This window comes from Mycteria americana, chromosome Z (genome assembly GCF_035582795.1).
Source record: "Mycteria americana isolate JAX WOST 10 ecotype Jacksonville Zoo and Gardens chromosome Z, USCA_MyAme_1.0, whole genome shotgun sequence".
Classification (NCBI taxonomy): domain Eukaryota; kingdom Metazoa; phylum Chordata; class Aves; order Ciconiiformes; family Ciconiidae; genus Mycteria; species Mycteria americana.
This window is the reverse complement of record NC_134396.1, coordinates 43853347-43870548: the sequence shown is the minus strand read 5'-3', so window position 1 is coordinate 43870548 and position 17202 is coordinate 43853347. Positions and strand designations below refer to the sequence as shown.

The 17202-nt window shown below is 34.2% G+C and overlaps 1 protein-coding gene across 1 annotated transcript in view; it reads left to right on the top strand.

Moving 5' to 3' along the window:
* Positions 1-17202, top strand: part of SLC27A6 (solute carrier family 27 member 6) — a 40405-nt gene that overhangs the window by 8919 nt on the left and 14284 nt on the right. Inside the window, exons 3-6 of the mRNA XM_075526621.1 lie at positions 1026-1232; positions 3446-3604; positions 4647-4771; positions 15753-15947. Of these exons, the coding sequence (XP_075382736.1) occupies positions 1026-1232; positions 3446-3604; positions 4647-4771; positions 15753-15947 (686 nt within the window). The remainder of the gene's footprint in view (positions 1-1025; positions 1233-3445; positions 3605-4646; positions 4772-15752; positions 15948-17202) is intronic.

Genomic DNA, 17202 nt, shown 5'->3' with positions numbered 1-17202 from the left:
CTTTAAGTATATGAATAGTTCTACTGAAAGCAGTATTATTCCTGTTCTTGAGAATTTTCCTGGATTAGTACTTTAATGCCTGTGCAGTGTTCTGAGAAAGTGACAGATTGTAAAAATGCTTAGAAATGTAAACATAAATACCAAATCTATTACTTAAGGATTGGCCTCTATATTTTTTCTTGTTGTTTAATCTGGGACTCTCTCGCATCGTTTCTTTCCTGATGAACCAACAAAATAGATCTTAGTTATGCTGCTTTTTTTATTTTATAAAAGTGAGTTTGTATTTATATTCAAGTAAAAGCCCATAGAAGGAATGGCTTTCAGTGAATGAACATGTGATTATAAGAAAATAAAATTGTCTGATGTACCTAAAATCAGATTCATTAAGGTACGTAAAGCACGCAAAGCACTACATAAATAGTTACATGGTTCTTTGGCAGTGTCTGAATAAGCCATGGGCTTGTATCATGTTTCTATTCTGTGAAATTCAAGTACCTACATATATGATACAGTTTTTCGTTTGTGTGTTTGTTTTTAAATTAGTCACTTTGGTGCTTTTGAAAAAAATACTGCTCAATAAGAGATTGCTGTTGAGGGCATCCAGGGCAACCTGCACTGTAATTACCAGCTACGTATATATTTGCCTTGCATCTTCAGCAGATTTCTTCGTGATTTATTTGAAGTTGAAGCTTAATTACACTTCATTCTGGTCTTAGCAGTGACCAAGGGTTATCCAAAATGAGGTGGGAAGCAGGAGCTAGTAATTAAGGCTCACCATTTTGCCTTGAGGGCTAGCTGACAATTAGACCTTGTGTGGTCAGCAGTATTTTTACCACATTATATCCTGTTTTCAGTGAATTTTCATTCTAGTTCATCATTATTTTATTGAATTTATTTATGTCCATGGAGGTGACTTTCATTCCTCTTTCTATTATAAAAAGTAAAACTTTCAGAGGGAAAATACTTTATTTGCTAGTTTTGTGAAGACATAATGTAAGTAACATTATTTTATGTTAATTTTTCAGATTTGCTTGGGACACTGGAAGAAATTCTTCCTAACCTCCAAAAAGTCGTTAGTGTTTGGATAATGACCAAAGACTCCAGTTTTCCAACTGTGCATACACTTTTAGACAAAATAGAGGCTGCATCTGAAGACCCTGTTCCAGTTAATCGACGCTCTGCCAACAACCTCAAGTCATCTGTTTTATATATATTTACTTCAGGAACAACAGGTACAGGTCTGCTAAAAGTCTGTATTTTCCTTCAGCTTTCATTTAGAAACCTGATTTTCCAAAACACTAATCTTTTGGTTCATCTTTTCATAGTAGAATATCATATTTCTTATCTAGAAGCATTATGGTAGAAAAGCATTTTTCTTTCAGTGATTGTATATATTCAGTAGTTTATGGACTTCTCTTCTTGTTTTTCCTGACATATTGTGCAAATACTATGAGAAGCTTTACCTCTTATTACTTCACAGCTAAGGTGTCTATAAAATGTTTTGCTTTTTCAGTGGCTTTACAATGATGATAAATATTATTTTGTGATCACACATCACTGCCTAGCTAATAAAGCTAACATTGCATCTAGAACTTTAAAAAACAATCTTCAAACAAGCAAATAGACATTTGGTTTTTCTTCATTAAGTCATGTTCTATGCAGGTCACTGTAGAGACAGAAAATAGGATTAAGTTACTAGCCTTTTAGTTTAGAAACAGATGGCTGAATTTATTACCAGTGCTCCAGCAGCTAAGAAGCTAAGACTTTAAAAAACTGATCACTGACATGAAAAGCAGCATGATGTTGTTAAGATAAGCAGATTGGCATTCTCATTCAGCTGAACACAACAGTATTAGTCACAAGAAGTTTTAAAATGAAGATTTTTTTTGTGGCTTTGTTCCCTCATACAAATAATTATTTAATTTATTTGCTTCGGGTTCTGGGGAAAAATTAGGAAATAAAAATGTCAGTCTAGAATAAAAAAATCAGAAGGTATAAATATTGTCAAGAGGTCAAGTATGTTTGTAATACTACTAACATAAATATGGTTGAGCTTGCTGGTTAAAAGTAAGGAGTTTTAGCTAAAAAGTATAGATTTCTCCAGGTAGGCGGATTTTGTTCTTATAACTGCATTCAGAGTATCTTTGTGAAGTCTCAAATTTTAATTATGTAGAATTTAAAATCTTTTTGAATGCTTGTATGTATGACATTAATTTATATTTGATTTCTTTTGTGTACCGTGTAACTAAAATAATAAGGTTTGTTTAGTCTGAAGAATGTGGAATAACTAATTCTAATCTAAAGTAACTGAGCATTTTCACACTTTTTGATAAGGCAAGAGCATAGTGTTGCTCCTAAAATCAATGACTGGTAAACTTAGTTAAAAGAAAGAAGTATCTTGTACGGTCTGTAGTCAGCTGTCTGTAAAGGCAGAAGGAAAAAACTCAAGACTCTGTAGAGCACTTCTTGCTGTAAGTGGTTCATTGGCAACATAGGCTTATTGCCTTTTCACTTCAGTGTGATGAGTTTTGGAATAGCTTTGAAGCGTAGCTAGAATCTCCTAGATTACACTTCCATTTAACAGCTCTAGTTAAGTCTTCAAATGAACGGTAGCTTTGTTGGAATAGGTGAGAAAACTTCCTGAACCATTACATTTTTTGAAATTTTTAACAGTTCTCACTGTTCATCATCAGGACTCAGCCTGAAATTTGTGTGTATATGTGAGAACATACATGAAGGAAGAACACATCCCCTACTCAAAATAATGGATACCAGAGTAGTAGCCCAAGAAGCTCTTGCATGTGAGTCTGCATGTTGCTGAACAAAAATTTTGTGCTGAACCTGAAGAAGCTCATTAAGAAGAACCTACCTGGAGTGGACTTTTTTCTGGATTTTTTTTTTTTTTTAATTCTACATAATCTTCATAGTGTTCTAAAACAAATAGGTAGGCTTATATGTACACATCTTAGATAAGCACCTACCACATGATCAACTTCATGTAGATCCCATACTTTTCTTAATTGCATTACAGTCACTATGACTTTTGCCTGAAAGAGATATAGCGTGATGCCTTTTTATGTTAAAGGAAGTCCATATGTACAGTAAATGCTTTTGGTCCTTTGTTGGCTCTATATAACTTGATAGAGTGCTAACCATGGAGTTTCTTCATGTTTCCACCTATTTGAATTGACTTGACATCAGATTAAATAACTAACAGACGAGGTTACAAACTGGCTTATGTATATTTATGTGTACAGAACAAACATGCAATAGTGTATTAAACAGCCAGTTGTCTATTAACAGCTGTCTAAACAGAAGGCTGAAAATTTGGTTACGGAAGAAAGAATTTATTCTTTTATGATTTTAGAGGCCTTACACAGGAAAAAAAGTAAATTGAGTTCTCTTTAAGAGAGGCTTTATGCATGGTTTTGTGTTTTCATTACAGGTCTTCCAAAGGCCGCAGTCATCAGTCACATGCAGGTTCTTAAAGGAGCTGCTGGACTGTGGGCTTTTGGTGCTACTGCAGAAGACATCATTTATATTACTCTGCCTCTTTATCACAGTGCCGCATCTCTTCTTGGCATTGGTGGATGCATTGAATTGGGTAGGGCATGTTTCATTTCATTGTGTTGTTAATAGAGGATTAATTATTCCAAAAATGTATAAAACACATGTAAGTTCACTGCCATTAGGGAAACTAATGCTTTGCTGAAATCAAATGATTAGTCTTTTTGGAATAGCTTTATATTTCTGTATTTTGGGGATGGGGGGGTGTTGTAATAGTGGAGGATCTCTTACAAGCTATCTTTGTGGTACTGGAGAAGAATTAGTTATAGTCATTTGTGTCACAAATGTTTCTACTTTCTTTTATATTTAGGTAAAAAGGAATTTAAGGACATACGTAGTATTTTGGCAGTGTGTATAGTGCATTAGTATATGTACAGACTAAGCGTTGTACGGTGGAATAGAATTAAAATGTATTTTGGTGAACTTAAAAAGAGTGACAAATACATTTATAGTAAACATTCAGCTTTGTCATATATCATTAGAAGATATATAACTTTTTTTCCATCTAATTTGTGTACTGTTTTGACACGGACAATAAAATATATATTTTACTGAGAGAATGTAGGTGTCCTCAATGACTCTCTTATAAAAGATTTATTTGGAACTTGACGGCAAATGTTTCCTGTTTCCTGAAGCATCAAGAACAAGTCAGAGCAAGGGAAAGGTCATTGGATTATGGATTAATTCTGCCTGAATCTGCATCAATGAATACTTTCTTTGTTGAAAAATGAGGTTTCAGTGATATGCAAATTATTTGCTAATTCAGGCTGACTTTTCTGGATATTTTCAGTTAAACTCTTTTGAATAATGTTACAACACCAACAAAGAGAAGCTGTCTTCTTGCTTTTAACCTCTTATCTATCGATTTACTGTCTCACCAAGGAGGAGACTGGGTTCATCTCCCTTCTTTGTTTACCAGGTTTGAACACATCTTCTAATAAAACAGTTTAAATACCATATAGTTCTCTGAACGAGGCTGCTCTTAGTTCCTCTTCTGTTTTGTAGAAATAGTGAATATAGCTATCCAAGCTGCCATATAGAGAAAATACTTCATTTCCTTTTCTACTGTTTCCATAAAGGTGCAACCTGTGTGTTAAAAAAGAAGTTCTCAGCTAGTCAGTTTTGGAGTGACTGCAAAAAGTACAATGTGACTGTTATCCAGTACATTGGAGAACTTTGCCGTTACCTTTGCAGCCAGCCAGTGGTAAGTGGAACAAAAATGATGGCTAGTTGTCTGTAAGTGATACGTACATTTATTGTTCTTAATGTCGTTATGGTAGAAGAGAGGTGAAACTGTAGTGAACCTGTCCTTCTGCCCTTTGTTTTATGTGAGGTTCTTAAAATATTTGGTGATCTGTAGATTGTAAAAAACCCAAATGGCTTGAATCAGGAAGATGTTAAAGTATTAAAAGAAAAGATTTCGAGACTAAAAACTGTTTCAGTATCATTTGGTCATAAAATATTATTTCACAGAGTTTCACAATGTCTTTTCAGAATTTTCAAAACTTTGTTTCTTGGCACATAAGTATATCAGAGGTCTCAAGTTTTGTAGGTCATGTTTTAGCACTGTTTTGGCTTGTGGAATGTGCTTATTTTGAGACCATCTAAACCATATTTTAAAATTTGGAAGGGGTTTGGTCTAGGTTAGCAGCTCAAAGGAAGAATGCTGTTTGTTCCAATTAGAAAGCTATTGCAGACAACAAAGCTAGTTTTGTTAAAGTGACATTCCTCTCTGAAACTGTGTTAGCCCTAACTTGAAAATTCTTCTTTTCCCCTGGCAGTCAGTGGTGTGATGGTCTATATACATGGTATCGAGTACGAAGTATGCTGAACCTGTTGTAATTACCAAGTATAGCTGACTCAGGTTAACTGAATTAACTGATAACAAGTAACTCTTGATCTGGCTATTTTCTGGTATGTTTCTGTATCTACCCATTGATGATAGAGAGAACCCAAGATGTTTAGGCAGAGCTAAATGCCTAAAATTCATTGGAATGAATTCAAGATCTATAGAACAATATAGATGGAATGGATATAACCTGTTGCATAGCAAACCAAACTGACTTTCCATCCTCAAATCCTTGTGCTAAATGTGTCAAAATGAATATGAAACAAACATTCATAGTCCAGTATAAACTAAAATTCATCTTGCTAATGCTGGCAGCTTCCATCCATTTATGAGCTGCAGGTTGTTCTATTGTGTTTCAATAATAAATACTAAATGTTACATCATACATTATCTTACCTGGTTAAGCATTTTATTAAATGACTTTACACAGTTACTTGTGATCAAAAACAGCTTTTATTTTGAATACTAAATAAAAATAAATAACAACTTCCAAGTACCTGGATAACATTAAGCAAAAAGAACTGTATCCTCTTTTAGTTTAACAAAATGTTTAGGAGAACACAAAGAGATTTGTGAAAATGTACATAAGTTGGATGCAATGCAACTGTTATCTCTTTGAACATTCTCCCTTTGTCTCTATAATAATTTCATTTTGTGATTTAAAAAAAATAATCAGTGGTTTATTTGCTTTTCAGTGAATTTTATTGAAATGACTCATCTCTTAGGAAATGGTGCCAATAATTCAAATTAATTAATCTGAAAATTATTTTCTAATCCAAGTCCGCATTTTATGATTTTCCAGAATAACCATCTCCTTAAGCAGTGTTCTAATAATTCAAAGAGCATGCAAATCAGTCTTGTTTTCCAGCAGAATAACAATTTGCATTCATATATCAAGTTGCTGACCAAAGAATGGAAAAGGTCAGTGTTCATAAGACATCAGATTTTTTTTTTTGTCCTGAAAATTTTCAGAAGTATGTTTAAGTAATGTAGCAGTGGGTCATAGAGCCTATAGCACTATTGATGCATGCCTCAGCAAAGAGAATGTTCTTGAATTAAAGAGGGCATGGCTGATGTCCCAGTGACCACCATTGGCTGTGATATGAAACCAGAATAGTGATACCTTTCTCTCTCTGTTTCTTTTTTTTAGTGTTTTGGGGTTTTTGTTTTGTTTTTTTTAACTTTATAATAAAATAAACAAAAAATTACAGGATAACGAAAAATCAAGTTAAAGAGCATGAGGAAAATCAAAACGTATGAAGGGCCTAGCTTTTATAAATTGTGATTTTTCTTCATTGTAGGCTAACATGATTTCCCCAAAGTCATATCCCTTCTCTCCAACACTTACCAACTTTTGCTGTGTTTGCAGCCTCAGATGTTAATTGTTTCCCTTTTCTGTCCTTTAACTGTACAGTTAGAGCATGGCATTTTGTTTTACTCATTTTATCCTGTTCAGTATCTTAAAGCAAGAATGATAGATTAATATAGTTCATTTTCTAAAACAAACTCTTTCATTTTTAAATCCTTACCAAGCCATTGTAAAGCTAAAGGAATTTTAAATTTTGCAAATAAAGTTATTTATACCATTATTACCTATTTATATACTATATACTGTATTTACACCATCATTAACTATTCATTAACTGTGAATTAATTCTGTGAATAAATAGAATATGAATATTCTCTTTATTAATTTATGTGCATACTTTCTAGGAACTGGCATGTCCAAACTCTTTGCTCTGTGAGGCTACAGCGTTTTTTTTGTTTTGGAGGGTTTTTTTGGTAGCTGGCTAAAGAGAAACCTAATGTACCTTATCAAGAAAAATTAAAATTCTAAAATTAATCAGTTTGACAGCTAGGTACTTGAAGAAAAATAGTAAGTATTTGCCATGTTAAAACTTGAAGAGAAACATGTTCAGACAAATAAGTGGAAGGATTTTAAATATGTTATGCTATCCATTATTATTTTTCAAGTAGGTGAAATAATTTGCCAATCTGTTATCTCTCGTTAAGTTTCACTAACTTAGAAGTACTATATATACTGGCAGCATGAGAAAGATATGGCTAATACAAGTTTTAAAGCTCTGTGAAGATATTATGTGGGCAGTGTTCTCAAGGTTAGAGTACCATAAAGCCCTTCTAATGATAGATTAAAATCATAGCAATTATCTTAAGTGCTTCATTTGTTTCTTTAACACTAAACTTGAAATAAATGGTATATTTCTAATAGTTGGAGGCCGCAGTGTGTCCTCTTATTTCAGAGATTTTGAACAGAACTTTTGGCAAGTCTCTGTGGTAGCATATAGACTCTTGTCTTAGCTTTCCTTATTAGTTTTGTCTTGTTTGATCTTTCTGCCTCCCACTCACATCTGCAACAGCTCTTGAAGACTCTTTTGCAGTAGAATTTTTCTGAAACCTGTTCTGTGTCCAGTTTGGTTTAGTAATCTGCTGTCTGGAAAGAACATTTGTTAGAAAAGGAGGTTGTCTTTTTTCCTAAAGTACGAGTACAAAGAACTTGCATTATGTGACATTCATAGATTTTGCTGAACTCCTAAATAAGTGAGTAATCTTCATACCTGCCCTCTTCCAAGCTCTTTTTATGTAGTCTTTTGATCATAGCGAAAGTACAAGAGCCAGCGTTGATGTCTAGTAGCCATCAGTAGCTACAAAATGGATCCTGCCCTAAAACATTAGCATGACTACTCCAGTGAAAGAGAATATTCAGCAAATTAATAACTTGGTCTTGCTGGCTGACATTGCTCAAAGTCTCTATTAACAGTGATCTACAAAATTTCAGAAGTATGGCATAGCATAGCTCCCTATTTCCTCTCTGAGCAAAGGCCTTGGAAATACTTCTCTACTAATTTGTGGATATATTTTCCTTAGAGGGTTGCAACACATTTAAAATTTAACATTTAAAGTGTATACAAAATATTCCTAATGCACTTGCAGGTTTATTTCAAATGTGAAGTAATGAGCTATTTAAATAATACATTGCATCTTGAAGCTTTTGGAAAGATATGAATTGTAATGCAGCATCTCTTTCTTGCTTTTCTGTAAAGGATACCTGAATCCTGAAGTGGTTTACAAACAGAGGCTAGAAATCAGTTTTCTTGATCATTGTGTCCCGTCTTCTACTCTCATAAGCTGTCATACATTATGACATTAATTGTATGATTTATGATATCTTGCATGAACTTGGTAAGCTCTGTATTAAAACCAGAGTTCACTCCTACTTGTATTCAAAGTCCATTTCACAATTAATTATATCATTGCTTAGAATTTTTCTTTCAATATCTGTCCTGTTTAATGTCCATTTGCTGTTGAGCCAATGTTATCCTTTGGTATCAGTAACATTTCCTATTTCCTTGGGGTTACCTCAAGTGTATAAAACCATGTATATCAGCTTTCAGACTTTATTTGGTTAAGCTGAAGCAGGCCAATCTCTCTACTAGATCCAGTTTGGCCAAGGTTTCTTTGGATGGGATTAAGCTCTCTAAAGTGACTTTAGAAAAGATGCTTAAGGATTTATTTTATTAAAACTCTTCTGTGTTAGAACAATAGTAATTTAGAAGAAGAAAACAAGGAAGTCAATGCTGCTAGGATAAGCAAACAGAATTAACACTTATTTCCCTGCTGTTGACTCAAGTGTTGTGGGGATGGGTGTAAGCATGGGGTTTATATATGTTGGATAGCACTGTCTCCCACCTAGAAACAGGTTTCTTTGAAGGAAGGGAATTTGGTAGTCAGATAAGGAAGGAAAAATGAGTCAGCAGACATTTCTCTACAACGCAGGTTTTACTTGACATCACGTTTTATTCCCCGTTAAAGTTTAGCTCAATTTATGTTCAGTACTGGAAATTGTTCTTTCTCTTATCATTAAAATGTGGAGTGGAAATTTGTCAAACCCTTGCAGGTTTTCAGCATAAACATTTTCTTAAATCCCTCAAACCAGTAATGTGTCACAGTTACAGACAACCACATCTGTACCTTCCATTTGAAGTCTCTGAATAATCTCTATATGTCATTACAATTTTATTTACAGGGGGGAATTTTACAATTGATTTATTCTTCTAGTAACCTGTGTTTTTTTAAAAAAATCTGTGACCACTTGCATATGTCGTAAACAGACATCATTCTTAATCCAAGTTACTGATTTACTACAGTATTAACAGTGCCTAAAAGGAGAATTGAACACTTTGTACATGCAGTTAGAGAAACTAGAATTTTTAGACTAAGAACATATTCAGCACATCTGAAATGAAGCTTAGAAATGGACCTGGGATTTGGAAGCTTGTATTTTTTCCCTCCAGACTGTATCAACTGATCTAATAAAAATATACTATGTATCACAACAAACTTTGTCCATGTTTTAAACTGCCATGACTACAACTACAGTACTATTTTTAGAAAGGGCGTTTAAAAGCAGATTATAATCCCGTCCATTTTGGCTAGTGCCTTCTGATATTTCAATGTACTGGCATACCTGTCTTGGACCCCATCCACACGATGATTCCTTGTCTGTTTTCTCATTCTTCCCACTAATAATGGTAAAGGTTTTCAGATTTTCTTCCTGAAAAAATCTTCCATAATGTTCGTACAGTTCCTTTGGCCTTAGGAAGCATCGGTTTTCCATACCCAAAACAGCAATGAAGGCTAGTTGCGATGTCAGCTACTGGTTCTAGCATGGTGGCTCAAGACTTTTCTGAGTCTTTAAGAGGTCATATAACTTGACCAATTTCCTTCCTTCTAGTTTCTTTTCCTAGATACTCATCTTTTGGGTTAAGCTAGGGGAGTCATGCAGAAAATGTCCTGATAGTGAAGCCTAGAAATCACAATCATACTTTTACAAAGGGAAGCTTCATATTGCTCACAGAATATTGTGTGCAATATGGAGTGCAAGAAATAATCTGTGTGTGCTTTAATTATCTGAATTGACCTTTGGAAAGTTTTGTGTAATTTGTTTCGATTTGTGGGCTCCTGGGGCAATCACCATAAATACAACGGTCTACTTCATATTACTAGGTGGAACACAGACAAAAGTGACTTTTTTTGTTGGTAGATACTTTCTGAGGAAATACAAGTACAGCTAAAGAAAACATTTCCTATTAGAAGAGCTAAAGGAGGAAAACTCCTGTTAGAATCTAATCCTATTAGATTATCAGGAGACTGATTAATGAAAGCGTGGTGAGAGTGAACTATACTAAATAGCTGACAACCAGTTCCTGAACTGGAAGGATGTGTCCTGTTCCTAGAATTCCTTTTCCTTTCTTATGGTGCATCTCTTCAGTACCCTTCCTGTTTTCTTTTACTTGTATTTTTAAATTTGGGTATGTATTTTGCTCAAAAAATCTAGTTGCAATTTATAATTAGGCATTACTGAAAAGAGAATGTAAGCAAGCATGCATCTTGAAGAATTTATTACATCTGTCATCATAATGGCAGTAGGATATTTCTCATCTTATAGTCTCTCTACTAACTACCTGATGCCCCTTTTTTTCAGGGCTGATGTGTCAATAGAGAAGTGGTGAACGTGTTGTTACACTCATTCCTTGTAAATACATGAATGCAAATCCTGTGTGGTCTGTCCATCATATTTTATATTTAACAGATGTTTACAATTCTCAGGCCCTGAGATTGCTTTTAGTTTCATCTAGGCCATAATACAGGAAACATTTCCTGCCTTCTTTGCTTGAAGTTGCTTTTGCTTCTCTCCATTTGGCTTTCCCTGCTACAGAAATGGTAAAAGTAGGACAATGAACCTGTTTTCTTGTATTCCGTTAAAGCAACTGCTAAGTACATTTTTATATGGCTGCAGTCATGAATCCTTCCCACACCAATTAATATACTGTTGATGGCACTTTAAAAGGCATTTCTTTTATCAACAACTTAAGCATGTAGATAGTCCACATAGTTTACAAAGAACACTTAAGGAGGAAAGACTGGCAGATGAAAAATCCCAGGTATGTGGTATTTAATGTAATAAGGCAGATCTTGACTTGTCAATTAATTACTATACAAATGAAACAAGCACTCGAAATGGAGAAATAGCATGTCAGAAACTGATTTATGATATATGCAGATATTTGGTTTACGGTTCAAAGATCTTAGCAGAATGAACTGAAGAGAAGTCCAGGTGTAAAGTAAGAACAGTTCTTGCTTATTAATGCTTCAAAAAGGCATTGAAGTAAATGTTTCACCTTTACTGTTAGAAATAAGGGGATATAGACTGAATCCTCATTTTATTTGTGAATCACTCTGTAAGAAAAGAAAATCACAGTGCAGGAAAATAAATAAACAGACATTTTTAAAAACCTTGGAAAGATGTTATAACATTCTGTTATTCTAAAATCTGTCTTCCTAATTATCTGTAGAGAACTATTAATCACATTCAGAAACACAAAGCATGAGCATATTATCACAGGGCACACATTATTTGAACTTACTTGTGATAGTTGATGAGGGCAAGGCACTGAGTCCTTCGCAAATGAGATATTGTGAGGAAATATAGCTTTTAGTGAAGGAATTGTTAACTAGGCACTATGCTGTTGCAGCAGGCTAAGAATACACATGCATACAATTGCTGCATACCAACTGTTGCACAGTAACTGACTGACGTGCCACAGCTTGTTCAGGTGTCAAGAATGGCACAGGGCTAGCAGAGCTTATCTCCCAGAAGAGATGTGTACTAGGTGACTCCTTGGAATTCCTCTATCTGCTGTACTGAAGGGAAGCTAGTTGATGAAATGCCGACTGAATATGGCAGAAATTCAAAGCATGATTGTTTGGTGCCATGGTCTGTTTAAAGCATATGTTACTGCATATTTAATTAATTTCAATTTTCATACATGAGGACACCCTAAGTGTGCATCACTCAACCACGTTTCTAGAATTTGTTGGAATTATTGTCCCTTTTCCTTCCCTTCTCTTATTTATTGCATAAGTTTTTGGCCACAGTGCCCATGGATACCAACATGCTTGCCCTAGAGTTGGACTGTGGCAGTGATCTGGACAATGATATGAACGATGAATATATAGATTGAGTCATGAAAAAGATGTTAAAATGGCTAATTCCATTTTATTTACTGTGGTTCACTTTCCATTGAAAGTTAGTTACATGTAAAGCTAACATGAATTATTGTCATATATTAGTTAGACAAAAGTTTAGGTAAAATATGTAAAAAATGTCTATATGAATTTACTCACATGTAAAACTAATGTGGATTATCACTGTTAAAAGTTTCCCTCATTATAATCATTCTCTTCATACTTGTTAAACCTGCTGGGAGATTAAATTGCATATAGTTTCCATTCTTACAGTTGAAAGATTGCAGAATGCATGACAGTCTTTATGCTTTTTCCCCAGAAAGCCCAGCAGTACTTTTCAGGAAGTCTTGTATCAACAGATGGGTACAACTGTGATGGAGCTGACTAAATCACAAATATGGCAGTTGCAGCAATCCAGTCTAACAGAAAATTTACCTTAGTTGTGAAGAAGTGAATTATTGCCCTCTCTTTTAAGAAAATTTGCTTTCTGCAAACAATTCTTCATGAGATCATACACCTTCTTTGTGTTTTTGCAAAAGGGCTGAATGCCTTAAGAGAATACTTCCTAAAGTGAGATAGTCATACATTGTATTGTTGATAGGTGTTAACACTGCAAGCACACTAGAATGCTAACCTGTCAGGTTTACTCTGCATCTTTTCCACTAGAGGAACAACTTTGTGCTGTAGTAATATCAACCAGCCAAAATAACATGAGGAATTGAAGGTATTGAAGTAACTGCACTTATAAATGATGCTGTATTTGTCCTTTTGGAAAAAAACCATAATCCATGTAGGGCATTGTTTTCCAGTTCATCCTAGTTTGTGTCTTTTCAGCAAACAGCCATCAATGCTTTTATTTTTCTTAAAGTATAAATAATAGAAGCAAACTCACCTGCTTATTAACTTGATCTCTAGAGATTTTGAATATTCCTTGCCTGATGAATGACCCACTTAATTACTGTGTGTATACATACGCACATATTTGTCTCTTCTCTTCATTGTGGAACAAAGGATTTCTGTGAAAGGATCTCTTGTACTGTTTTTCATATCTTAGCAGAGGCGGTACATTTGAATAATTCAGTGGCGTCAGCAAGGGGTAACTGCAGTTCAGTTACTGACACATTAATTTCAGTTTAGCAATGAAACTGTAAGGAAAATAACCCACTTTGAAAGGTTTTAAGTTGAACTGACTGGAATATTCTAAATATGGTGGACAATTTTGTGGGGGAAAAAAGAGTTAAAAGCTTTCCTGCCAAGGTTCAAAGTAACACTGAAACACTTTCTCTTAAAAAAAGGAATACTTTTGTTGTTCTTTGACAGTATAATTATTTCGAATGTGTAATATAACAGACCTTATTATTTCAGATATATGAAAATCTACACTGTTGCATTGTGGTGTTGCATCTAAAGCTGAAAAAACAAACCACTCCAAAAAATTACAGGCAGTTTTTAGACACTTTGTTCCAGGCTATGTCCATGGTCAGTTTCATTGTACTATGTAATGCAACGCTTGCTAATAATGATTTAGCATGAAGTCAGTGAAGTATGTGCTTGTGTGTTTAGAAATTACTTTCACATCTAAAGTAAGGTGGGAGAGGAGAAGGGGAAAGGGAAGAATTGGGTTGCTGTAAAAATAGAATTTTTACAGTGGTTAGTGACCAAGGGAGGCTGGTAAGTGATGTAATTTTGAGGTAAATAGTAGGATAATGCCTCAGATTGTAATCTGCCAAGAGTTATGTGCATCTAGTGAAACAGGTGAGTTCCTTACTGAATCATTCCAGCAAGAGGACTTAACTTCCAGAAGAAAGACTCTGAAGCTCAATAAAGGAATTTTTTATATTTCTATGGATTACTGGTTTTGAAGAGGGAAGAAAAATACTTGGTTGGTCTTTGTGATGCAAAATTTCACTGTGCTTACACTTTTTGTTACAGAAGTGAGAATTCACAATCCTCATGAAAAATTGAATTTGGTCAAGACATAAGCCTCTGAGGAACACTCCTGTCTGTGTACTCAGAAGCTTCACTGTTTTTAACATCCAAAATATTTACAGATTCCTGTTTCAGTCAGCTGACCAGATCTCTTCGCAGAAATAATTTTCTGTGCTTTTATGCCAGATTAAAAGTGCTAAAATGGATTTTCACTATAAAGACATACCTAATTCATACTGGATTAGAGTTGGGAGGGGAAAAGGAAACTCACATAGGAGAACAGAAAATAGGGACTATCTGCTTTCTTTAGTATATGTATGTGGACATATGTATATATATAAACACACACATATATATAAACAGTGTGAATGTGTGCATATATGTGCATATGTATATAAAGAGGTGTTTGTATATATTTGTATAAGCATGCATATATAGAGGTATATACAGACATTGTTGTAGTACCAGAGCACTATGCAGTTCTAAAGGTATGTGGTAATAAACTGTACCTATATTTATTTTGTGCCGTCTCACTTCTAGGGCATTCTGTATTGCCACTTGCAATGACTAAAAAGGGAGTCTTATTTTAAAATAGATGAAATTTAAAAAAAAAAACAACAAAACAACATTTTAGATCTTTTGCTTCGTACTTCAACTTAAATCTGATTGTATTTTTAAAAGTGCTCCATACAATCACAAGGTTTGGGAATGTATTCATAAAATTAGAGAGTCTCACTGAACTGGATGAACACATACTATTGCGTTTCTTGTAATAAAACATGGGAGTTGACAACAGTAAAGACTTGAGATCACCAAGAAATAATGTATTCCAAGTATCATTGAACAAAACCTTGCAAGTCTTAACATTGAAAGAAATACAGAAGATGACTCATATGTAATGTGTGGAAGGAACAGATACTACAAGTGTGTGAAATCTGATTGTTTCTTATAATCAGTCTGAAGACACAAGAAAGTAACTATTAATGTCTGCTGACTTTAATCCCTTGACAGAAATAATTCCTGCCTTTCTCTGTTCTTCCCAGTTTTCTAATTCCTCTTGAGTGGAAACAGACTGAGAAGATAGAACTTTTAAAATATGGAAGCATTTATATAAATTAATGTAGCCATTATTCAGGAAATAATTTGCTTGTTCAACAAGATAATAGGTTTTGATTGCAGTTTGCTACATTGTAGCTGTAGGCAAGCTATGCCAGCTTTAACTTCTTAATTGTTTTTTGTTGGTGTTGTTGTTTATACTTGATGTATTTAAAGAAGGTACATTTTCCCTACAATATATGCAACAATCAAATGCAGTTATCAGTATATTATATTTTAAATTATTTTTTTCTTTTCTTAACAGAAGGAAGGAGAAAAAAATCACAAAGTCCGACTAGCAGTTGGAAATGGAGTAAGAAATGATGTATGGAGAGAATTTTTAGACAGATTTGGTGCTGTTAAGATCTGTGAGTTTTATGGTGCTACTGAAGGAAACATTTGTTTCATGAACCACACAGGAAAAATTGGATCTGTTGGACGCACCAATTTCTTTTATAAGGTGACTTATTTATTTACATTGTACTTTGTAAAAGGGAGTGCTCAAGGTAGATGTGTTTCTCAGTTTGACCACAGGACATGGGGCTGCAGGCATAAGTCCAAGGTAAATTTTCTAACTTAGTCATTGCACATTAATTGACCCCCTGTAAAATCTTGGCTACCAAAGTATTGTAGATAGTGCTTAGCACCCAACCCAGTTATACTTTCAGCAGTAACACTTAGATTTTTCTTAAAGTTCACCAAAGTCAAAAAGGCCTTGCCTGTCTTCTGGCAGTTTTGAGTAGGTTCCAAGTATCATTTCAAATCCGTACGATATTAAAGGACGAAAGAGGAAGTTGGATTTAATACCTAAGAACTCATCATCTGTGAAATAAAGTGAAATACAAGTGTCCTGTTCTGACTCAGTGTTGTACAGATTATATTTAGAGCTCTTTTCAGAGAGTATATTTCTATTGCATATTACTATGTAAATATTTGGCATAAATAGGAATTAATAGTCATCAAAATAAAGTAACGTATAGGCAGATTTAACTTTTAAGAGATATTTTATACCTAGGTGCAATTAAATATAAGTAACTCGATTAAACTAGTCTACATCTAGTCTGTATCATTATTCAGACATTTCAAAGATAACACAATATAAATATAATCACTGTTGAGTAATTGTGACAGACAATACTTGCCAATGGTATTAATTTAAAAATTCTATGCCCCTTTATCTACCAAGTCTGCTATATTTATTTGGTTTGTTCTAGGTTATTAGAACTAGAAAAAACATACTTTTTTTTCACTGCTTATTTGATAGTCTCTGTTTTGTATTTCATCAGCTTTGACAATGGAAGTTATATGTCTCGGGGAAGAGGAATACATATTATTTGTATCACACATGGTGGCTTTTCCTTCATCCTTCTGAGCAAATGAAGAAAAATTTATTTCAGCTTGCAATTCACAGAGAGATTTTTCCCTTTGGGTCCTCTTAATACCAACTCTTAAATGGTTTGAGAAGTCAGTAAGTAACATGTGTCCCAAGCTTTAGCTAATAAAATGAAAGATTACTTACCAAAGCTTTCTACCAAGGAGACTAGATATTTAACATTATGTTGTTATTGATGCCAATTTTTACTCTTCTTGAAATAAATAGGACTACATGCATTGCCTAGAATTTGCAAATTAACTGAGATACCTATCTATTCTGATACCTATCTATACATACAAGTCCTGCTGACTTAAGTGGCATTTGTGCTCCTGAGGAGAAC